At 38.8% G+C, this 26,348-nt stretch overlaps 1 protein-coding gene across 3 annotated transcripts in view; it reads right to left on the bottom strand.

Annotated features, from left to right (window-relative positions):
* LOC137624325 (uncharacterized) overlaps positions 1 to 26,348 on the bottom strand; it is a 224,961-nt gene that overhangs the window by 48,521 nt on the left and 150,092 nt on the right. For all 3 annotated transcript variants that reach the window (XM_068354999.1, XM_068355000.1, XM_068355001.1), the window contains 2 exons: positions 21,243 to 21,362; positions 20,429 to 20,554 (listed from right to left, as the gene is read on the bottom strand). In XM_068354999.1, the coding sequence (XP_068211100.1) occupies positions 20,429 to 20,554; positions 21,243 to 21,362 (246 nt within the window). The remainder of the gene's footprint in view (positions 1 to 20,428; positions 20,555 to 21,242; positions 21,363 to 26,348) is intronic.

Here is a 26,348-nt window from a genome sequence, read left to right as displayed (position 1 = left end):
TAGTAATTCTTGCACCTGTGTGCGTGTCTTTGTGCATACGCACACGAGTGTGTTTGTATCAATATTTGTTTTAGTTAATAAAGGAATTCAGATTAGCTGTTATTACTTTCTTAGTTTCATTTAATTGTTTTTCAACTCGTTGACGCTGTTAAAAATCATATGTACTCTAAACACATTTTTGTTTAATCTCTCTCTCTCTCTCTCGGAAAAAAAATAATAGACGTAGACGTATCTAACACTGTAACAGCGAAGAACAACGAGAGAGAGAGAGAGAGAGAGAGAGAGAGAGAGAGAGAGAGAGAGAGAGAGAGAGAGAGAGAGAGAGAGAGAGAGAGAGAGTGAGAGAGAGAGAGAGATTTTATTTAAAGAACATGTTAATGCTATGTTTAGAGAGAAACAGAAAAAGAGAGAAGTGTTATTTAAAAGAGCTTGTTAATGCTATCTTGGTTTTCTTTGCTTCACTTTTTTCTTTCTTTCTGTTCATCACGCTGGCCCTTCTCACAAATGATCGTTGCCAACAATCTCTTTGTCCTTTATCCCTATCAACAAAAGGCGTTCTATCTCTTCCAGGGTATTGCTACGATGTCTTGTAATAATGGTGATCCCCTTCGATGGTTATTTGCTTTAATGGCTGCCTTCAGCTTGATGATCCTCGAGATCATAGGCCTATTCCGGCCATATTGTTTAGCCATACAGTATCACGCACATGCACACTGCTCTCATGTTTTTCTATAATTTCTTGCTTCAATTCTAATGAAAGAATTGCCTTCTTTCTGTACTGAAACTTAGCTTCTTAGGCACCATGATTATAGGTAAAATCAAAAGGGAAATGTGAGAAAAGGAAGAAAATAAGCACTGTTAATAACAGACCAAACAGAGGACAACCACACGATACATACAAGAACAGAGAACTGAGCACTCGACGCTCAATGGGGTAATGTTTACTTCGTGTGTCGAAATAAAATTCGGGTGTAGAGTCAAAAATTTGCTCGAATTTTACTTCGGATGTAGAGGTTCCACTGTATGATTATACAGTAGTTAGTTTCTAACATATTTTGGGTACCCTTGTGTGGGCTTCTGCTGGGACCGTTCCTATATTGAAAGAATAGAATTCATTCAATACTCTGATTAGAAATCAGTCATCCTTACCCCACAGTGTTTAAGAGTAAAAAGGGGCAGTGACTTGTACACTTCTCTACCCCTAGGGGTTAGAACCCTTTTGGTTAGAGTTCCTTGATAGAGGAATCTCCTTATAGTTAATAATGAGGGGAGGTAACAGCATTTGCTTGCAGGGGATACGCAAGTATGTGTCTCCCACTATCCCTTTCTAGCTTACTATCCTAAGCTATTTTAGTTAAAAGATGACTTTTACATATTGCTTATCAATGAGATAATCAATTGTATACTCATTCTGCTTTCTTTACAGTTGGAATTCCAGATGAAATATGGTGCAGTCTTCTGCAATATCAAGAGTAAGTACTTTTATGGTCATAATACATGCAGGTTCCATGTCCCCTGCAATATTATTTCCGAATCCCTGCATCATTGGAACCCTCAAGTTTGCAATGTATGTCGGACCCTAATGTCCGAAGGTTTCGAGAATCTCAAGTCGATGGAGTCTAGGGATGCAGCTCGTAACAAACTATGCAACTGGGTGAGAGGTTTCCAGAAAATCTCTCCGGGACCATACCTACCTAATGATAGGATGCGTAACCTACTATTCCCGAAAACAAGTAAGGAAATACAGTGAACCCTCGTTTATCGCGGTAGATAGGTTCCAGACGCGGGCGCGATAGGTGAAAATCCGCGAAGTAGTGACAGCATATTTACCTATTTATTTAACATGTATATTCGGACTTTTAAAACCTTCCCTTGTACGTAGTACTGTTAACAAACCACCCTTTACACCCTGTAATGTACAGAACACTTAATGCATGTACTACAGCACCCTAAACTAAAACAGGCACAAATATTAAAGGCGATTTTATATCATGTGTTTCCTAAACACCTAAAAAGCACGATAAAAAATGGCAACCAATGTTTTGTTTACGTTCATCTCTGATCATAATGAAGAAACAAACTCATTTAGTGTACACATATATGTACGTATGGTTAGTTTTTGCATCGATTATATTGATTATACAGTACTGTATGTTGATTTTTTTATTACCAATGTTTTAGTTTACGTATTTTTCTTAGGACTTCCAAATGAAATCTTTTTCTTTATGACGCCGCCTGAAACGACGGCGTGTACGCTCAGTAAACAACCACGCTCAGAACAAACAAGGCATTTAACACGCATGATGATAGTGATAAATAATGATACAGTACATACAGTATTTACAGTACAAAGCATTTACAAAATATGTTACCTTACAAATATAAATTATACAGTACTTGTACGTAGCAAAGCAGGAAAACAATTTGAGAGAGAGAGAGAGAGAGAGAGAGAGGAGAGAGAGAGAGAGAGATTGTTTTACGTACGTAAATGTAAATTTTAAACAAAAAAAATATGATAGGTTACAACATGTAGACTTTTAAAACCTTCCCTTTAACTTAATGCATACAGTACGTACATTACTAAACTATAAAACAGGTTAAAGTAAAAAATAAAGATTGTTACTGTACTCACCACGAAAGAAGTTCAAGAAAAACTTGAATGACGATGGCGATGAATTTGCTGCACAGTAGAAATGATGATGATGAAGCTGATGATGTGTTCTACTGTGCAGTCAATGATAGTATTTTACGTCTCTTCAGACGGAGGTGTCTTTTCCTGGGACACCTCTTCAACTTCTTCAATTTCTTCCGAAGGCGTACTAGCAGGAGGAACTGGCTCTTTTTTGCGAGGCTGAAAAAACATTGTGATCGGAAGTTGTTGCCGCTGCTTCTTTTTTCGATCCAAGAGCATCCTGTAGGGAGTCGTGATGTCATCGACCTTGTTGCAGAATTGCATCGAGCGAACCATATCCTCGTCCCACTCTTGCAACATTTCTTTCGCCTCCTTCATATGGTTGCAGAACTTGGCGAGCCGTTCTAATGTTAAGCCCGTTTCTTCTACATTTTCTTGGGTCTCTTCCTGGGTACCCTCACTCTCTTCCTCACTTGCCGATTTCGTCAGGTCTTCGAGGTCTGCGTCAGTTAGGGGCTGGGAATGGCAGTCCAACAACTCGTCGACGTCTTCAGTCGTCATGTCGCCAAACCCGTCACCCCCAATTATGGCAGCCAACTGCACAGATTTCCGTATTGCAGAGTGTTGGATTTCCGACGGAGTAAATCCCTTGTCGTCGTAAACAATATCGGGCCACAGCTTCTTCCAGCTCGCATTTACGGTTGCAGGTTTCATCTCTTGAAGTGCCTTTTGAATATTCTGCAGGCACGTGGCTATGGTGTACTGCCGCCAGTACGCCTTCAAGTTGAAGTCTTCATCCTCGTCATCTTGGGCAGCATCCACACACGCAACGAGGTCCGCCAAGGTATTCTTCGTGTAGAGGGCCTTGAACGCCCTGATAACCCCCTGGTTCATTGGTTGAATTAATGACGTGGTGTTGGGTGGCAGGAACTCAACCTGAACGCCCTCACGCGACAGGTCAGTTGCGTGTCCACCAGCGTTATCCATAAGGAGAAGGATCTTGAATGGCAAGCCCTTCTCTAAGAGATATTCATGGACTTGCGGGATGAAACACTGGTGGAACCAGTTGGAGGTCAGCATCTTCGTAATCCATGCTTTTTGATTATGCATCCAGTACACGGGAAGGAGATTCTTATTTTTGTTTTTCAAAGCGCGAGGATTTTTCGACTTATAAATAAGCCCCGGCTTTAACAAAAATCCAGCAGCATTGCCACACATCACGAGGGTAACGCGATCCTTGAATGCCTTAAAGCCAGAGGCTTTGGCTTCCTCTTTGAACAGGAAAGTTCGCGACGGCATTCTCTTCCAAAACAAGCCGGTTTCATCCATATTAAACACTTGTTCCGGCTTGTATCCACCTTCAGCGATAATGTTCTTGAAAGTCTGGTTCACGTAAGTTTCAGCAGCGGCAGTGTCAGCGGAAGCAGACTCCCCATGCAGGGAAACGCTTTTCAGGGCGAAGCGTTTCTGAAACTTCGCGAACCATCCTTTGCTGGCGGAAAAAACGTTGTTTCTGACGCTGGGAATCAGTGGAGGTCCCTGGTTGAGGATCATCTACATCATCATCTTCTTCAGCATGGTCGCCATCGTCGTCATGAGGTTCCTTTGCCGCAAAATTCTCATACAAGCTCAAAGCCTTTGTTCGGATGGTGTTCGTATCCAACGCTATGTTCTTCTTCCGACAGTCGGCAATCCACACAGCTAAAGCACCTTCCATGCGTACGATCGTTTTATTACGCGTTGTAACGACTCGCTTCGCTGATCTGCTAAAGGTGATTGCAGCAGTCTTTCTAATGTTCGCCTCGTCCTTCCTGATGTAGCGAACGGTGGATTCGTTGATGCCAAAATGGCGGCCGGCGGGCCGCGTAACTTCTACCATCTTTTAACATGTCGAGAAGCGTAACCTTCTCAGCTATCGTCATCATTCTTCGGTGGCGTTTAGGCTCACTACCAGCCTTACTAGAAGCAGAACGCTTGGGAGCCATTGTAACAGAAAGTTCAACAAAAAGTTCAACTTAAAACAGTCGCACACAGCACAGATTAAACTTCACAAAGTTAAGAACGTCTACTCAGCAATACGCGGAAAGAGAAAGTGAACGATGCAGACCCGCGAGAACTGTGATGCTGGAAGTTGAAGATGCGGGCAAAACACCAATCACAGGCTAGATAACAAAACTTGAGTTTTGATTCGTCATCTGTCAGCGCTTGAACCAATCACAACCCGTCTTACAGTACATGGTGCGTTGGTTACTCATAGAAGATGCCCCGCGCATACTGAACGTACGTAGATTAAGTACAAGGGTACCGTAATAATAATAAATAATGATAATAATACTGTACAGTATAGTAATAATAATAATAATAATGATTAATAATAATAACAATAATAATTTTATTAACAACAACAACAATAATAATAATAATAACAATAATAATAAAAATTTACGTACGTACGCTATTTTACGCTCTCTCTCTCTCTCTCTCTCTCTCTCTCTCTCTCTCGTACGCTTACAGTACTTATTCGAAATGTGATTTTTGCAACAAAGAATATTATTGGATGCAGTACTGTACTACGTACGTATACATACAAAAGATTCATGGAAAAGAAGCACATCCATTACAGTACACACCATTCTAATATGGTATGACTGCATCTGATTTGCGTTTCATGTTCGATTTAATTTTACTACGTACTGAATTATCGTATGATCACATTCTCTTTTCGTGTTTTATTTCTTTCTGTGCTGAATTATATATCATATGTAATGCAATGAACAATCAGTAAGAGCAGATATTACTAATTACAGTATTAATGGAATTACAGGTAACAAAATATCGTATTTGGTTATCTTCAGATTTCGCGGTATTTTCGAATTTTCCGGAAAATCCGCGATATGTATATATATATGGGTTATGGGAAAACCCCGCGAAGTGGTGAATCCGCGATTGTCGAACCGCGAAGTAGCGAGGGTTCACTGTAGTGGTGCCCCAGGCACGATTCAAACCTCCCTGCGGCCAGGTAGCCCTTGGGATGGAGGGCAGGAAGCCCCCACGGGAAGAGGTGGATAATGTCGTGTTGGAATTGCTTCCGTCCGTGCCGGCTCTAGAGCCATTAACATTGACATCTTCACCCTCTATCCCTCTATTAGACAAAATGGACCAATTGTGGGCCCATATGAAAGGTCTAATCGAAAACTTTCGCAAACAAGGCGAGAAGGAGGAAGCAAAATGCAAGATAGAGCTTTGTGAAGTTCCACTTGTCGCTCCACAAGGGTCATACAAACGGCCCAGAGACCAAGACCTTCCGACATGCTCCAAAACCAATCCCTGGAGATTTGTGGAGCTTATGCCGATTTTAAACGGCAAACTCTACGTCTCAGAGAAGATGGGTGCTGTTCCTTTGGACAAAATCCAGTTTTGGCCAAGCTTTGACGTCAAGAAAAGAAACGGAATTGAAGGAGGTCATGATTCTCGACCATGATAAGGCACAGGCTATCTTGTCAAGTAGCCTGAGAATGGCGAGTTACTCGGTGTCGAAAGTATTCACACTAAGTAACAGACACCCTTCCTTTCTTCATTCCCCTTTACGTGGAAGGCATTTAAATCTGTTGCCAAGGCAGTGGAGGCAAGTAGACCATGTCCTGCACTCGAGGAGTGCAAGCCTCTGCCACTAGCCTTTCCCAGGCAGGAGAAGGATTGGAAGGAAGTCCACTTAACCTTTTCAGTAGGAAGACTAGACGCGGATGTCGCTGGACGACACTTTAGCGAGAATCTCCCTAAACTATCGGAGTTTCTTTTGAGTAAGGAACAAGAAACAAAGGAGAGGCTTGCAGCCTCCCTATCCCTAAAGAATTGCATAGAGTTGTGTTCAGTCCACCAAATTACCCCAGAACTGCTAATGGTCTTGGCCAAAATGCATATGGCCACCTTAGTAAAAGACCTTTATGCCTTTATGAAGGCTAGGAGACCCTGTAGAGAGTTTGTGTTCACTGCCGCAACAGTGAAACACGAAACCAGGAAGCTGATATCTTCCAATATCTGGGGTAGAGACCCCTTTCCAAACGAGGTAGTTAGAAAGGTGATTAAGAAGGCCACCATGGAGAACATAGGACGTCTCCAAAAGTGGGGCATCCTTTCAAAGAGAAAGTCTTCCACGGTTGTGGGCCCCAACCTAAAAGGAAGACGGAAAAGTCTAGAAATATTCCTGGGGCTGTTCAACTTCATCCCACAGTTGCAATGACCGTGGTGCCACAGGCAAGCGGTCGAATGTGTAAACCCTCTGATAAGGCGAAGCAAAGAGATGCTTCTGGTAGGAGGGAGGTTCCTTCAGGATCGCTGGACCTTCGATCCTTGGGTCCAAGGCCTAATCAAGATTGGACTAGGATGGAAAATAGACATGACTCCACCATCATTTCCTTAACTCTTCCTACACTCCAAAACCCTCCTGGAAGAGTATACCTTAGAGCTCTAAAGCATACAGGCGGTAAGTAAAGTATAGTACATCTAATTCCAGGGAAGGCTGTTTGGTGTTCACTAGAAGGACTCAAGAAAACTCAGAGTCATTCTGGCCTTGTCGCCACTCAACAAGTTCAGAATGTAAATCCTTCTGAACATATGGACCCTGTTTCAAAAAGGGGTATTCGCTGTCTTGTCAGACCTGAAAGATGTCTATTGGCAGCTTCCAGTCAGTTGCCCCCTCTCCTCCTACCTAGGATTCAAGTTACAGAGGATAATGTATGTCCTAAGAAAGATACTTGTCGGACTAAACACAGTCCTAAGTATCTTCACGGGATTTGCAGACACAGTCACGCAAAAAACCAAACCTAGAAATGGTTCAGGCAACAATGTACCTGGACGTAAGGCTGGGGTGGGCAGCACCCGAAGTGGCTGGTCTATGAGTATCCAAGGAAGTGATCCGGTTCCCGGAACAGCGGGGATGCAAGATAAGTTTCAAGAAGTCTCGATTCTCTCCAGCTCAAAGGCTTCAATGGCTAAAAATCCATTGAAACCTATGGTCACACAACTCTCCTTTCCCTTGGGGATGTAAAAGGAGATTGCAGGGTCGGTCAAGAGACTATGGTAATCAGTCAGGATTCCAAGACGCTAACAGGGAGGAGTTCTGACTCTCTCCAGTTCGCAATAGTGACAGACCCAATGCTAAGAGCACAGCTGAAAGATGCGTTAAGAGTCTGGAGAAGATAAGCATCAAACGCTCAAAGAGATCTAAAATGACCGATATCGGTCTTTCAATGATCGCTTCCCAACAAATGGTCAAAGGCCAAAAGCCTATTGAGGACCGTGCCCTTGCAACTACCTCGACTATCGAAGATCATCCGCATGGATGCCTAGTCGGAAGAATGGGGTGTTTACTCCCATCAGAGGAAAGTCCAAGGGGCTCGGTCATTTCTACCCAAGACCATAGAAGTCCTGTTAAGGTTGGGGAAACTCTCTCCACGCAGATCAGACCTTCTCAGGCTGATCTGGGACATCGAAGTGATAATGACACGCCAGAACCGACAAGGCTAGAGAGCATCTCATACAGTCTAGGTGACGTTAACCATCCCTTACCTAAAGGGATGGCACCTATCAGCAGTTCATGTACAATCGATCCGCAATGTGACAGTGGAAGCTCTACTCGGGCTCAAGCCGATAGAGATAGAATGGTCCACAGACGCAGACCTATTCTCTCCCAGATGGGAACAAGTCCCCGAGCTGGAGATCGACCTCTTCGTCACAAGCGTCATCAAAAAAATACCTCGATATGTAGCCCCATACGAGGATCCTCTAGTGGAGATAACAGACATCATGTCTCTAGTATAGAAGGGATGGACTCAGGAATTCCTGTTCATCCTATCCAATCTCCTGCTGAAGGTCCTCAACATGCTGAGATTCTTCCAAGGAGGAATGGCTCTGTTGGCTCCCAAGTAGCCCAAGAGCAATCTGTTCCCTTTAGTGAAGGAACTGAAGCTGAGGCTGGCCCTAGTTCTGAACCCACGACTATCTCAGAAGGTTCAGAAGTTAATTGCCTTCGATTTATCAGAGAGAGCCCAAACCCTTCATTTCATGATTTCCTTGCCCTAGCGGTTAGGAAAAGATTTGGGATCTCAGAAGGCAATATAGAATTCTTAGAAGAATACAAGTCTAAGTCAACTAGAACACAATAAGAGTCATCTTGGAAAAATTGGGTTGCTTTTGTAGAAGCAAAAGGACCGAAAGAAATTTCAATGAACTTCTGTCTGTCCTTCTTTGTCCACCTTCATAATCAAGGTCTGGCAGCCAACACGATAACTACAAGCAAGTCAGCCTTGGCTAGACCTCTTCTATATGCCTTTCAAGTGGATCTGGCGAATGAAATCTTTAATAAGATTCCAAAGGCATGTGCAAGGCTTAGGTCTGCAGCACTGCCAAAGCCCATCTCATGGTCTTTGGACAAGGTCCTACATAATGCCTCATCTGTGAACAATGAAGATTGTTCCCTCAAGGATCTAACCCAAGAGCTTATTTTTCTGTTCGTTATAGCCTCCGGGGCTAGAGTTAGTGAAATAGTGGCCCCATCTAGAGATGAGGGCCACATTCAGTTCACAGAAGCGGGAGAACTGAATCTCTTTCCTGATCCAACCTTTCTCGCTAAGAACGAGCTACCCATTAAGAGGTGGGGTCCCTGGAGAATCTGCCCTCTGAAGGAAGATGTCTCTCTATGTCCTGTAGAGTGTCTAAAGGTCTATCTTTGTAGAACTTCAGACTTCAGGGAGGACAGCTCTTTAAAGGAGAAACCTCTGGATCAAACTTATCCCTAAAATAACTGAGGGCGAAGCTCACCTACTTTATTCGCAGAGCAGATCCTGACAGTACTCCCGCAGGTCATGATCCGAGAAAATTGCTTCATCACTGAACTTTTTTCAGTATATGGACTTTGAGCGTCTTCGCTTATATACTGGATGGAAATCATCCAGGGTGTTCTACAAACACTATGCTAAGCAGGTCCATGAACTGAAGCATTCTGTGATGAACAGTTAATTGATTGGGAGTGTCAATTAACGGGGGAAGGTGTAAGCACTTTTAGTGTGATCCCCTTTTAAATGAGTGTTACCATGGTGACACCAACTTTGTTCAAAATCTCAGGTGTGGAATTATACAGATAGCACTAGTGCCATGTGTACATAGTACGCAGTGTTGATAGAATATAACAGGTACAGAAATTATGAAGAGAAATTTTATTAAAAAATTTTCTTCAGTCTGAGAGTGGCACTCATTATTTATTCCCTTTCAGAACGGAAAAATTATTTCTGTATATGTTGCAGGTATAATTCCTTCATCATGCTACATTCGTTTCACTTGTTAATTCATTTAGTCATTTATTAGAAATAAATGTCTATTAGAATGTAATTGCGCCCTAATTCGCCCGACAATTTCATGTTTAAGATGCCAGAGTTCTTTGACTTACTCATGTAAGTATACTTCATATCATTATATGCTTGCAAACAATAGATATAATGGACACTGATATTGGTTCGGCAATATATACAAACCATGAGACTGTTTGTATACTCAGTGTATACTTATGTTTGTTCATACAATATATGCTAACCTTGAGGCCCCTTTTCTACCGTCTAGAACCGTGGTTCTTAAACTTTTTTGCCTTGCGCCCCCCTTCTGCACTAAGCATAGAACCCATGGCCCCCTCCCCACCCTTGAAATTTTTGCCAAACTAGAAAGTACCGTATGTATGTACGTATTGTTTTTATAAACAATGTTTTGTATGCTAATATACTTCATTGGTTATGTGAGTATATTGATGAATGATGGATTTTTATTTCATTGCTGTTGATTTTATATAGGCATGCATTGTACTATATTTCAATAAAATAAACATTGTTCGTAGAAAATGGGTAAAATAATTATATTATGATGAAACAAAATCTTATCTTAATCTTTTTTCAAACTCTTTTAGCATTATACAGATTGCAGTCATTACATTGATAGAAAATACTAAAACAAATACTAACTACTGCAAAAATAAACATAATTTTTACTCTTAATACAATCATTCATGGATCACGACCACATAAAAAAATATTACACATCCTCCTTAGTGATTAATTTATCCATATTTTTGTAGTATTGTAAAACAAAAGACATCATAATTACTACATTTTTATTTTCATTATTACTATTTTAACTACTTGTAATATTATAGAAAAAGTGGATTATAGTCAGTGGCCTTTTTGACTTAGTGCTACTCATCAGTGGGGTTGGTGATACTGGTTCTTTTGAGCAACTAGTCGGGGAATATTTGGTGGTGTTTGGCTCAATGCATATCGGAGACCACTTGCCACATCAAGCTTATTTCTTTTTTTCGTTTTGATTCTTACTAATGCTGAGAACCCTGTTTCACAATAATTTCTTCTTAACATTACATTTATGAGGATTCCAAATGCATATGTAAATATACAGTATATATCGTAGTTATTCATCCTACATTTATATATATATATATATATATATATATATATATATATATATATATATATATATATATATATATATATATATATATATATAAACATATTATGTGTGTGTTGTGTAATGCCACGTATTTCAATTTCTAAAATCTGGTCACTCTGGCCTATATGCATAATGCATATGCATAATTTCATTATAACTCCCCTTTTCACACCTCAAATAAATTAACACCTTAATTATAGGTATATCAAATGAAACAAATATATTATGCAGGTGAAATAATGATAACGTTCAATACATTTGCATATGCTGGTAAGTCATACCATGATATGAAAAAAATTTTCTGCACGTTCCCGTGTTACACACACATTTAGATTTTTTATACTGCACATAACTTATCTAAAATAGTAAAACAGCTACAAAGGAAGGATGAACATAGAGTGAACACACGCGAAAAAAAGAAAAAAAAAACATACTTCTAAATCAGAACTGCACTAAATACATTAAAAGTAATGTAGTAATTACTAGTACTTGATAATAGTTGAAATATATTATGCAGGACTTGAAAGTCCTCACTACTTCGTTTGACAGACTGAGCCAGACTACTGCAATTTTGTTATTATATGAGCAGGTGAGATGAGCAATAAGGTGGTACGAGACGCGTTCAGTTCCTGGGGAAACATTTCTCTGACCGCTCTCATCTAAGGGTTAGCCACACGTGTCACTTTCATAACTTATGGCATTTATTAATTGAGTTTTTGGCATATTTTGAGATGATAATTAAAAAAAAAAAACATATAGAAGCAGTGATAATGTTTTTTACTATTTTCCAATTAATATTATGAAAAAAATGGCATCATCTAGCAGCCCTGCTTGCGCCCCCCTTGGAAGCTCCTGGCGCCCCCCAGTTTAAGAATCATTGGTCTAGAATGACTCTTCCCTGTAGAGGGGAGGAAGCACTAACATCGTTCATGATTAGTGATGACGACGGATAACGGTAACGTCATTTGTCTCAAATGGTCCAAATGACCATAGAAATATTGTCCCAAGGTTAAGGCACTGATGAAAATCCACAGATACATTAATTCGCTGGTATGCTTCCATCAGGATGACATGGCTTGAGCCCACGCAAAAAATCTATTTTTGGGTGAGATAGCCATGTCGTCCTGATGATCCCACCCTTCTTTTCTAAAGAAAAGATCTTCACAGTATCCCTCCCGAATTTACTGTATCTGTAGCACCATGCTCAATGCTACAAGGAATGTCCGCCATCTTGGATATGGCGCTGTTGTGATATTCAATAGTAGTATGGGAACTAGGGTAACCTTGATATGGCTCCCCTTCTAATTCTGCCACTTTCCCCATCGAAGCGTAAACGCTATTCGGGGCGCAGATTGCTATGTGGCGTGTCAAGAATACGTCCCCTGATATTATGCAATATCCTTGAGAGAAAATTTAAGGATATTCGCGCCAAGAGTTAGAATTCTCTAGACCTAAAGGTAAAATTCTCTGGGAATATCACTGTAGTACATATATCCCTTAGGAAGCTACTATTAGGAACCTTCCATCAGGACGACATGACTTTCTCACCCAAAATAGATTTTTCGCTTCGCTCAAAATCCGTTTATTTTACTAAGATAAAACTATATACCGTAATTAAAATGAGTATATTATATGATTTTAAGTCCCTCCTTCCCAACTACTACCCCATTAATGAACAATATGCAATTAGAATACACGTTAACCGGATTTTCATTCATGCTGCTGTTGCACAATAATTTATAGTTTTTTGCTCTGTGGTGCTTGATCATGTAGCTTTTGAAATTATTTATATCGTCTTAAAACAAAACTATATTCTCGGTTTTCCAATACTTTGTAATATCTTCTAAATTCAGCATTTACATCTAATGACACAATTTACAAATTCATAGGTTCCCATTAAACTTACTTTTGTTTCCTAGTAATAGACACAATTTTCCTGGATTCCATATAAAATAGCAGCTATGAATATTGTTTATTTTCTTGCCTTCACAGCCTGTTAGTTTATACAGTGAGCCCTCGCTACTTCGCGGTTCGACCATCGCGGATTCACCACTTCGCGGATTTTTTTCATAACCCATATACAGTATATAAACAAATCGCGGATTTTCCGGAAATTTCGAAAATACCGCGATATATGAAGACCCCAAATACGATATTTCGTTACCTGTAATTCCATTAATACTGTAATTAGTAATATCTGCTCTTACTGATTGTTGTTCATTGCATTACATATGACATATAATTCAGTACAGAAAGAAATAAAACACGAAGAGAATGTGATCATACGATAATTCAGTATACAGTACGTAGTAAAATTAAATCGAACATGAAACGCAAATCAGATGCAGTCATACCATATTAGAATGGTGTAAGGCTGCTGATGGCTACTACTGTACTACAAATGTAATGGATGTGCATCTTTTCCATGAATCTTTTGTATGTATACGTACGTAGTACTGCATCCAATAATATTCTTGGTTGCAAAAATCACATCTCGAATAAGCGTAAAAAAAAAGAGAGAGAGAGAGAGAGAGAGAGAGAGAGAGAGAGAGAGAGAGAGAGAGAGAGAGAGAGAGAGAGAGAGATCCAATAAAACACACAATAGGACAAGAAACAAAAACAGTGATGAGAGAGAGAGAGAGAGAGAGACATATCCTACAACAAAACAAGCGTAAAATAGCGTACGTAAAGCTGTACTGTATACGTAGGGTACCTTGTACTTTGAATAGGTAACTACTACGTAGCATATAAGACGGATTGTGATTGGTTCAAGCGCTGATAGATGACGAATCAGAACCCAAGTTTTGTAATCTAACCTGTGATTGGTGTTTTGACCGCTTCTCCAACCTCCAGCATCTTTTCGCGGCCACTTTGTCTCCCGCTGTATCGCTGTGTAGATGTTGCTACGTTACTGTGAACTTTAATCTGTGCTGTGAGTGACTGTTTTAAGTTGAACTTTTTGTTGAACTTTCTGTTAAACCCTACTGTACAATGGCTCCCAAGCGTTCTGCTTCTACTAAGGCTGGTAGTGAGCCTAAACGCCACCGAAAGATGATGACGATTGCTGAGAAGGTGACGCTTCTCGATATGTTAAAAGAAGGGAGAAGTTACGCGGCCGCAGCCCGCCATTTTGGAGTCGAATCCACCGTTCGCTATATCAAGAGGGACGAGGCGAACATTAGAAAGACGGCTGCAATCACCTTTAGCAGATCAGCGAAGCGAGTCGTTACCACGCGTAATAAAACGATCGTACGCATGGAAGGTGCTTTAGCAGTGTGGATTGCCGACTGCCGGAAGAAGAACATAGCCTTGGATACGAACACCATCCGAACCAAGGCTTTGAGCTTATATGAGAATTTTGCGGCAAAGGAACCTCAAGACGACGATGGCGACCATGCTTAAGAAGATGATGATGTAGATGAACCTCAACTAGGGACATCCACTGATTCCCAGCCTCAGAAACAACGTTTTTCCGCCAGCAAAGGATGGTTCACGAAGTTTCAGAAACGCTTCGCCCTGAAAAGCGTTTCCCTGCATGGCGAGGCTGCTTCCGCTGACACTGCCGCTGCTGAAACTTATGTAAACGAGACGTTCAAGAATATTATCGCTGAAGGTGGATACAAACCAGAACAAGTGTTTAATATGGATGAGACTGGCTTGTTTTGGAAGAGAATGCCGTCGCGAACTTTCCTGTTCAAAGAAGAAGCCAAAGCCTCTGGCTTTAAAGCATTCAAGGATCACGTTACCCTCGTGATGTGTGGCAATGCTGCTGGATTTTTGCTAAAGCCGGGGCTTATTTACAAGTCGAAAAATCCTCGCGCTTTGAAAAATAAAAATAAGAATCTCCTTCCCGTGTACTGGATGCATAATCAAAAAGCATGGATGGACGAAGATGCTGACCTCCAACTGGTTCACCAGTGTTTTATCCCGCAAGTCAACAAATATCTCGTAGAGAAGGGCTTGCCATTCAAGATCCTTCTCCTTATGGATAACGCTGGTGGACACGCAACTGACCTGTCGCATGAGGGCATTCAGGTTGTTCCTGCCACCCAACACCACGTCATTAATTCAACCGATGGACCAGGGGGTTATCAGGGCGTTCAAGGCCCTCTACACGAAGAATACCTTGGCGGACCTCGTTGCGTGTGTGGATGCTGCCCAAGAAGATGAAGATGAAGATGAAGATTTCAATTTGAAGGCGTACTGGCACAAGTACACCATAGCCACGTGCCTGCAGAACATTCAGAAGGCACTGCAAGAAATGAAACCTGCAACCGTTAATGCGAGCTGGGAGAAGTTGTGGCCCCAGATTGTTTATGACGACGAGGAATTTACTCCGTCTGAAATTCAACACTCTGCAATACGCAAATCTGTGCAGTTGGCTGCGATAATTGGAGGTGACGGGTTTGGCGACATGACGACTGAAGACGTCGACGAGTTGTTGGACTGCCATTCCCAGGCGCTAACTGACGCAGACCTAGAAGACCTGACGAAATCGGCCAGTGAAGAAGAGAGCGAAACACAGGAAGAGACCCAAGAAAATGTCGAAGAAACGGGCTTAACACTAGAACGGCTTGCCAAGCTCTGCAACCTTGCGAAGGAGTTGAAAGAATTGTCGCAAGAGTGGGACGAGGATATGGTTCGTTCCATGCAATTCTGCAACAAAATCAATGAAGACATGACTCCCTACAGGATGCTCTTAGATCGAAAAAAGAAGCAGCGGCAGCAACTTCCGATCACAATGTTCTTCCAGCCTCGCAAAAAAGAGCCAGTTCCTCCTGCTAGTACGCCTTCGGAAGAAATTGAAGAAGTTTCCCAGGAAGAAGTTAAAGAGGTGTCCCAGGAAAAGACACCTCCGTCTGAAGAGACGTAAAATACTATCATTGGCTGCACAGTAGAAGACATCATCAGCTTCATCATCATCATTTCTACTGTACAGCAAATTCATCGCCATCATCATTCAAGTTTTTCTTCAACTTCTTTCGTAGTGAGTACAGTAACAATCTTTATTTTTTACTTTAATATTCTAACATTTTAATATTTGTGCCTGTTTTAGTTTAGTATGCATTAAGTTAAAGGGAAGGTTTTAAAAGTCTGAAGAGTATACATGTTGTAACCTATCATATTTTTTTTTTATTAAAATTTACATTTACGTACGTAAAACAATCTCTCTCTCTCTCTCTCTCTCTCTCTCTCTCTCTCTCTCTCTCTCGTAAATTGTTTTCCTGTTTTGCTACGTACAGTATGTACTGTATGATTTTATATAGATACGGTAAATAATATTTGTAATAACATATTTTCTAAAAGCTTTTACTGTAATATCATCATTTATCACTTTCATCATGCGCGTTAAATGCCTTCTTTGTTTACTGAGCGTGGTTGTTTACTGAGCATACTTTATGACGCCGTCGTTTCAGGCGGCGTCATAAAGAAAAACATTTCATTTGGAAGTCCTAAGAAAAATTAAGTAAAACATTGGTAATAACAAAATCAACATACTGTACTGAATAATCAATATAATCGATGCAAAAACTAACCTATACACAGATGTGTAAATGCGTTTGTTTCTTCATTATGATGAGAGATAAACGTAAATGCTTTTTGGCGTGTTTAGGAAACGCATGAAATAAAATCGCCTTTAATATTTGTGCCTGTTTTAGTTTAGGGTACTGTAGTACATGCATTAATTGTTCGGTACATTAAAGGGTAGTTTGTTAACAGTACTACGTACAAGGGAAGGTTTTAAAAGTCTGAATATACATGTTAAATAAATACGTAAATATGGTGTCACTACTTCGCAGATTTTCACCTATCGCGGTCGGGTCTGGAACCTATCTACCGCGATAAACGAGGGCTCACTGTATTTGGCAATATGTTTTTTTGAAGATCCTTTCTCCATAGTGAGTAAGGGTATAATGTAAAATGTTGGCCTTATGCTATTGTGCTTTGTTTACTATAATACGATGATTGAAATACAAGCAAAACAGCTAATATCTGATCTGTTTCATAACAAAACAGCAGTTTTTTGTTCGGTTGTTATTGTGGCTGTATAACGTTACTAGCGATATTTTTATCATTGTCTTTTAATTTTCTAACCCATTGAAGTAGACAAGATAAATATTATTACCAGGTTACAGTAGATGTCAGACGGATTCCCTACAAAAGACGACACAGACGCATCCGGAAGTACCCATACTAAAAGATGGCTACATAGAACTTCATACTTAAATGGTTAATGGTCGTTGTATAAAATATATCATCATCATCTCCTACGCCTATTGACCCAAAGGGCCTCAAGTTAGATTTTGCCTGTCATCTCTATTTTGAGCATTTAAATCAATACTTCTACATTCATCGTCTCGTACTTCATGCTTCATAGTCCTCAGCCATGTAGGCCTTGATCTTCAAACTCTTCTAGTGCCTTGTGGAGCCCAGTTGAAAATTTGGTGAACTAATCTCTTGGGGAGTGCAAAGAGCATGCCCAAACCATCTCCATCTACCCCTAACCATGACTTCATCCACATGTGGCATGCAAGTAATCTCTCTCATAGTTTCATTTCTAATTCTGTCCTGCCATTTAACTCCCAATATTCTCATATATAGCCTGCTTTTAAATGTAATTTCAGGCAATTTGATTTCCAAATTTTACATAACCTAGCCATTGCCGGATTTGCTTTTTTCAATTTTTCATTAACCTCCAATTCTAAAGACCCTGTATTAGAGATCATAGTTCCTAAATATTCACATGATTCCACCTCATTAATCCTTTCTCCTTCCAATGATATTTCATCTTCCATCACATATTTTATTCTCATCATCACTTAGTTAATCTTAAAGAGTAGACATATTGTACATTACAGAATTACAGTAATATTGTTTATTGCAAATGTAAGCTACGTGTGCTGTGAGTCAAGTCATCTTAACAAAAACAACACACACTTGCAGTACAGTTAACCTTCACTGTAGTGATAATACTGTAGTATATTACAGTAATATACACTACAATATCAGCGTGTGTTATACAGTAATACTAAATAGGAACAACTATATTGTGATAGAAACCAAGTAAAAACAATATTAGGCATTACTTAGTGTGTTAATTATTCAAGTGTATGCAAGGGGCAGTAAATTGTTAGCTTAGGTTAGGAGTTATTCCACCCTAAAGCACCAAAAAGTACTCGTGAATTTGCGCCTGTTTCTGTTACCTAACCCTTGTGAAAAATGAAGGCTAACTGTACTATACTACTGTACAGTACTTATTAATCATGTGTATAGTACAATATTTTAATAAAAGTACCTTTCTATCTTCCTCAAATGTACGTTGAATGTGTGTGGTAACGCCGCAGGCTATCTTATTACCCCCAGCTTTATTTGTAAGTTGGCAAGGCCCTGTGCATTTCATCTTCTCAACTTTAATTTGCTGCCTGTGTATTGGATGCACAACAAGAAGGCATGGAAAATGAGGGAACTCTTCTAAAGCTGGTTCCAGTGCTATTTTTTGTCAGAAGTGAAGGACTACCTCGAGAGGAAGGGCATGGAGTTTATTGTCTTCCTCACCCTCAACAATGCTCCCGGACATCCAGCCTCTGTTGGGGTGACGGTCCATAATATTCGATTGGTGTTCTTTCCTACGAACACCACTGCCCTCATTCAGCCTATGGATCAAGGAGTAATAAAGAATTTTAAGGGCCACTCCAGCCAACATATGATGATGCGACTCTTAGATGCCACTGACAACGACCTGACCTTAACGTGATGGAGTACTGAAAGAAGTTCAAGATAGCAGACTGTCTGTCTTTTGTTGAGGAATCCTTCTACGAGGCCAAACCAGACAGTAAATGCCTGCTGGAAACGTGTGTGGCCAGGGTGCGTTAAGGACTTTTATGGCTTCGGTCCTGATGAAGCCTTGAAACAGACTATCAAGAACATTGTGATTTTGGCAAAGGCAGTTGAAGTCGAAGGCTCCAAGGAAGTGGTTGAGAACGACATCTTGGAGTTACTAGATGCCCATGACCAGGAGCTGACTGAGGAGGACCTAAATGAATTAGTCTGTTCAGCAAGTGAGGAAAAGGAGGACCTAACTGAATTGATCAGTTCAGCGAGTGAAAAAGAGGAGGAGGCCGATGGAGCAGACAAGGAGGAGGAAGGCATCAAACTCAAAACGTTGGCAGAGATGTCAAGGATCTTGGAGGACTTGAAGCATAGGGCGGACAAAATGGAACATTCCTTGATGTGGTTCCTGAAATTCATGCGTGCGATAGATGATGGTTTTGCAGGCTACAAAAGTATCTTAGATGAGATGAAGTCAGCGAAGCAGCTTCCTATCATAATGTTATTCACCAGTTGCTAGTAACAGCCTCTGTCACCCCCTGAACCCGACCCCGAGCCTGAGAGTTAACCATCACCATCTCCTCCACCAACGACAAAATCTCCTGCCCCTGAAACCACTCCAAAGCAACCCCTCCACCAGAATCAACGATGCAACCGAGTGATGATGGTGTGTTCTTTGGCGATTTTTAATACAGTGATGTACAGTATTATTAGTTGATTTCTCAGTTATTTTTCACATTTTGACTTGTGAATTTTAACATTATGTTGTATTTGGCGATTTGTAAATATAATTTCACATTTTGGCGCACATTCTTTAGCAATTTTTTATACAGTACTATAAGTTTAATACTATAATCAGGGCAACATAAGGGAAAGCATATCTGTAATGTTTTATGCAGTTAATTTGTCTATACAAAATCTGTATTAAATAAAATTAATACTGTACATATAATACTGAGAAATACTGGAAAACGGAAAATCATAATAAATAATAAGAAAGGGAATAAAGATAATACACAATAAGAAATGGTATAAGGAATAAACATAGACTGCAATGAACAATAAAAATGTGTGAATAACAGCAACGAAAAGGGAACAGAAGAGTAGCCTTAAGTATAAAAGTTCATTTTAAAAGAAAACAAGACCACAATAACCCTGAATTAGGTCCTTCCATACAAACAAAAAATGCTAATGTTTTTCAAGATAACTGGCCATGTGTGCACATACAGCAAAATAATTTGTCATATGACGAGGTTGTACTGATACCTGTGAGCTTTTACAGTGACTACCTGGCTCAGTTTCTGTCCATCAGTGTGAAAGTAAAACTCTACAAGTTGATTCCTGTAGGAGGGGGATATAGGTAAGAGAAAAAAGTTTTCTTTATATTTCAAGCTTGAGAGCCTTGTGATTTTCAGGTTACCTATAAGACTCACAAGTAAGAATAATTGAAATAAAACTTACCATCAAAATCCATATTAGGTTCCAGTTTCATGGCTCTCCGACCACAAGAAGCTACAAAATCTGATATGCAATTCAAATACATATTTGCCATCCCTTCTGAAGGAGTAATCAACAACACTCGTGGGCCTGCAAAAGAGAGCAAAATGTACGTTTACTGGAGGTTGATAGTTACCAATGGCATCAAATAATTCTCTAAATAGAGTATGCTCTTTTCATCTTTTACCATGAAACTTTTTGATAATGCAACATCTTTTTCTTTACTAATATTACGCAACAAAGACCAAAAAATAATTCAACTTCATAAAACAAGTTCTTTATTCAAATCTTACAAATAAGACAAATTATCCAATATCTTAGTTCTTCAGGGCCAAAGGCTACCTTAGAATTTTACTTGGGTGATTCTTGGACCTGACTGTCATTACTGTATTACTATTATTGTACATTGGTACCGTATCCTCAATAAGGCAATATAATCAACCAGGATAATCAATGAGTTGATCTGAAATAAAATTCATCGCATAACTTGCAATAATCCCACACACAGTTGGTATTGCAATTCCTTTAATAACTAGCCTCTACTCTTTCCAAAACTACTCAGTCACCTTGAACTTGTGCAACTTGTGTGTCCATGTCTTGGAGACCTCAGAGTATGTCTTTTCTATGAATGTTGGGATGAAAATAACTACATACTGTACAGTTTTTGAAGAGGATGATGGGAATGTATCTTTCCAAAAATGTTTATATGGGAATTAAAAAAAACAATATATACACTAAATGCATTGACAGGAGAAATGAATGTACACCATCTACTTACATTCCAAGCTAGGATATTTGAAGAGATTCATAATGGCTCCCCGTAAGTAACTGAGAGTTTTCTCAAGACCTTTGACAAAAAGATGTATCCATCTATCATGGTAAAACATATCAGGTTCACCTGAAATATAAATAAAAATTGTCAAATCAAATCAAGAATTTTTCCAAGCAAGAAAAATGATGACATTAATACAACTTAAAAATACCTCTTACATATGGAGAAAAACAAGCTATATCATATACAGGGGACCCTAACATAACACAGTATTCTCACAGAAATCAAAAACTGCAAAAAAATACATGTAATATCTAACAGTAAGACCATTACCAAAAATGAAATTGCTCCCACTTAAACTAATACGATTTGTATGTCATAACACTGGATATAATCTTCTAAGGTTCCGGTAATAACCTTATAAAGAAAAGAATGATATCCAGCATTGTAAGGCAATTTACTCAATTACAAAAAGAATCAACAATGTACAAGATGTAATAATCTATCAAATACCAAAACATCCTTCAGTTCCATAGCATTAAACAAAGCAACTTCCAAGAGTTCAATTTTATAGTCTTTTAGTACTTGATTTAGTTACTTGGCCATCACCCTGTGAAACAAATGAGTAACGGTAATCAAGAAGGTGATCTGGTTATGCAACAAAGAGGCATGAATGACAGACAATAGCATATTAATAAAAAACTTTCAAGTATTCTTGTTGCACACTATGATGTTGAGTAGCATATTGCATCCTTATGAGTCTGTCCTGTATACTAAACAGTTTTGTCCATAAAGTTTTTAAAAATCTTATGTAATTTTAAATATTATTAGTATGTTCTATTTTGAAGATACAGTACTGTCACTATACAGTACAATCAATAGATGAACAGAACGGCTTATACAAAATCAACTTTCCCTACAAAAGGTCTTCCTCCCTCTCCCTCTGACCACTTTATATGATCTAGGTACTTGCGGTTAAATACTATATTTGTCTTGACAGGCTAAAGCCACTTCTCTGCAATGTACTGTACATAATTTGCTGACTTTTATTAACCCTTTTACCCCCGGGGTATTTGGAAATTTCCAACCCTTAACCCCCAGGGGGTTATTTTTTTCCCAGCACATTTTGCAGTATATTGTCTTTAAATTGCTCTAACAGCCTTAATTTTTGTCATAGAAAGGTCAGGTTTGTCTCATTCTCTTGGAAAATGCCTGAATTTTCTAAAAAAATTATCAAAAAATATGAAAAACTAATTTTTATAGCATTTTTTTGCAAAGACGTACCGGTACGTCCATGGGGGTAAAGGGATGGCTTTTGTGAAACGTACCAGTATGTCCTTTGGGGGTAAAAGGGTTAAGTTACTCCAACCACTTAATTTAGCCAAAAAGTCTGAAATATCTCAACATTTGACTAGTGGCCAGTCATTTGCAAGATATAATGATCAACATTCTTCTTATTAATATTTTTTTCATGATTATTCAAAATGAAATTTGTATGTCTGCGCTTGTGCTCATGTGCTTGTCTTCAGATATACTCTGAATAAGTAATTCAGTATTTCAAAACAATTCTTTTGCAATTTTACTTCTAGAATAAATAATATACCTAATATCGTTTTAACATACAACTATTCTAGGCATTTGTGGTATCCTGATGAAAAATTGGGCTGCCCAGGGATATATTGGTGCAGTACATAAGACATGCATAATTGACCCTTACAGATATGACAAACACTTATGTTACTTGACTATATGTCTATCATCTTAATGTGGTCATTCCCTATGTCAGTATAAACTGCTTTCTGTATGTATATGTATGTATATATATACTGTATATATATATATATATATATATATATATATATATATATATATATATATATATATGCATATATATATATATATATATATGCATATACATATACACACAGTATATATATAAAACTAAAAATTAAAAGAGAGAGAGAGAGAGAGAGAGAGAGAGAGAGAGAGAGAGAGAGAGAGAGAGAGAGAGAGAGAGAGAGTTTGTGTGTATGTGTATGTATATGTATGTGAGCGTTACAATTGAAGTTGTTGAATTCCTAAGTCCTGTACAAAGAACAGACACAGCTTTTACCATAAAAACATTTTGATAAATATAAACAAATCTTTAATGTCCATACCTATTTTATAATGTACAAGACTTCACTACAAACCACATATTAGAGACTAAAACCATAAATCCCCCTAAATTATACTTTTCAAAATTTCATGTTTCATAAATACAATTTGATTTCTCTTTATTTCACTCTTTCTTGATTAGCAAAACCACTATGCGCAGGGGACCAGAAGCACTCCAAAGGTCCCATTGATTCATGGGGCTAAGAAAGTGGGAACCACATATAAAGGTGAGTAAGGAGCTTGAGAAGTACACATGGTAACCCTTTCATTCTTTTTGACTGATTTGGGACCTGAGGAGCACTCTAGGAATTGCTCTAAATCTAACCAAATGAGCAGGAATATGTTCTACATAATGAGGTGATGAAGACTTTTAGGATAACTGAGAGTAATCTAATGTCAAAGTTATTCCCAAGACTTATCTACAAGACAAGAACTTGTTGATGGTTGTGTACATCTTGATATCATTCGTGCTCAATAGCCTTCTGTGATGTGTTCAGAGAGGGCCCTTTTTCTGCACAAGGCCCAGCTACACTTAACGTTTCAATTCCTGTCATGGTAAATGGATTGAGATGGCCAAGAGTTAGCCACTGGTTTGAAATAGAAAGGTATCAACTTCGCTTCCTACAAAAACCACCATAAGATGTTTTTTGCTCTAAATTAGTTGACATCAAGATCCTATGCAAAGAGTACCAGAAATAAACTACTGTAGGTAATAGAGGCTTCACATGTATCGGGTCACTAATGAATGAATGTCCTCAAATAGAGGTATAACAGACTTTCCGATATGACAGTAAAACAAATTGTGGAAATTACTGCTTGGGAATGCATAGACACTTAATGTGGTAGTACTTCATGAACAGGAGGAATTCTAACAGGTTGATGAATGAAGCATCCAAACTACATGAGCTGGAGGCACAGTTGGATTGGTGGGATAATGGTGGAAAAAAAATAGATCAAATAGGCTCTGAACTGCAAATACCACCTCTTGCTGTGGTTGATAGATGAAAGCTGAAATCAAAGCCTGATCTTGCAGCAGTGGATCAGAATTTTGGCTCACTGGGGAGTGAGAAGTAGAGATGTAGGTGAAGGATTCAGCTAGGTAAGCAACGGAAATGTTGATAATACTGCACGCAAACAAATGTTGATATTACTACACTCTGGGACGGCGATGAACGATTAAAAAAAATGCAATAGTGTGTAGTAAGTGTTCACAAATAGCAACCTTAATTGAATGATACAACCTTCTTTCTAAATACAAGACTAGAACTTTTTGTAAATCAAATTTTATTTCAAACTTTTGTTTATTTTTACCCACTAAAAAGTCACATTTTTATATAGTGAACATATTCTCAATAAGAAAAAGCAACAAAAACTCACCACTAAATTGAATAGTTTATTAAAAGACAAACTTTGGAGGTTTAAGTGTAGTAAGATTAAGTGATGAAATGTTTCGAACGCAGTGAGATAACCCGACGCAAAAACGTTAAAAAAAATGGTTAACTGTTGGTTATTAAATCTAACCAGAAATTAACGGAAAAAAATTAGTATAAATGTAACGAATTAATAATTTTGAAAACATACGCTTACAGAAATTCGAAAGGTTTACATATATGACAAACTATCCGCTAAAACTCACGACTATTAAGGAGTAAAAATTGAAGTAGCAGTTTTGACCACGTGTCTATCAACAATGCCTTCTTATGAAGTTTCAAATCAATTACAATTTAACATACAATACTTCATTTATTTTATTGCATGTGTCTTTGCAAAAGTATTTACTTCTGGGCAAACTGTACACCAATGTCTTCAATATGAGTTAGGGCTTTTGTGAGTTGGGTCGACAGCTGATGTTGAAGGATACCTGACACTTACTAGAGAATGCCTGGTAGTTTTGTAAACCTTGACTATCTAGCAAAAATGGATCCAAAACCTCCTTGAATCCTACTAGATGTATTCTACGTCATGTACAAAACCATGTTGTCTTATTAGAAAGTTTTTTAGCCATACAGTGTTATATGGCATAGGCTAACTACAACACTGGGTGCTTAGGCTTACTGTGTTGGACTTGAGTAATAGTTCTTGGGATGGTATTTATTTATGCTGCACAATACTTCCATCACCAACCATAGAGCTATGAGAATAGCAAACAGTGAACATAGGGGGTAGCCAAACATAAGAAAAAAAGGTCAGACTCTAACATAAGAGATAAGCAAGAGCACGGTGAATATAAACATGCCACAGAGGCATCAGGTAACCCTTGGTAAAACTAGCTCTGATATAACCCTTGATAGCCACGGCTCACTTGCTAGACAGGGTTATTCTCACTAGAGATAACGAGTCAAAATGTACCGTACGTTGCCGCTCACTTGCTATACAACAATCGTTAGTATCGCACATCTAATCACTAGACTCGAAATTCCGAGTTAAAACAAAACCGACAGTTTCTGGGCCCTACAGTATACTGATTTGAGTAAGAAGCGCCTATCAAAATACAGATTTATTAGAAAACAATCCAAAAAATATATAAACTTATATGACAATACTAGAATTGAAAAAGAAGCTTGAAATAATCCATATATGATTACATGATCATAAAAAAGTGAAGACTAAAAAACAGGAAAAGAGGTCTGGAAGGCAAACAGGTCTTTGATATTTATGTAATGTAATTTAAAAGTCAAAACACAGATTCTCCTGTACCCAAGGATTCAGACACATTTATAACAACGTGCAATAATCTAAGGGGAGAAAATGATGGATAATTAATGTATTGCTTAAAAAAAAAAAATAAAATAAATATATAAAACAAGCCATAAAAGTAATATATTTTTCCAAAGGCCACTTTTCCATTACAGTACAGTATGACTGTACATCTACAATAGGTGAATACCAATATAATTGACAATTTTTCTAAATACTTCAGATGGATTAATTCAAGTGAGGAATAATCATTTTTTT

Source organism: Palaemon carinicauda, chromosome 31, assembly GCF_036898095.1.
Source record: "Palaemon carinicauda isolate YSFRI2023 chromosome 31, ASM3689809v2, whole genome shotgun sequence".
NCBI classification, from domain to species: domain Eukaryota; kingdom Metazoa; phylum Arthropoda; class Malacostraca; order Decapoda; family Palaemonidae; genus Palaemon; species Palaemon carinicauda.
The sequence above is the reverse complement of the archived record's forward strand: the minus strand, read 5'-3'. Positions and strand labels throughout refer to the sequence as shown.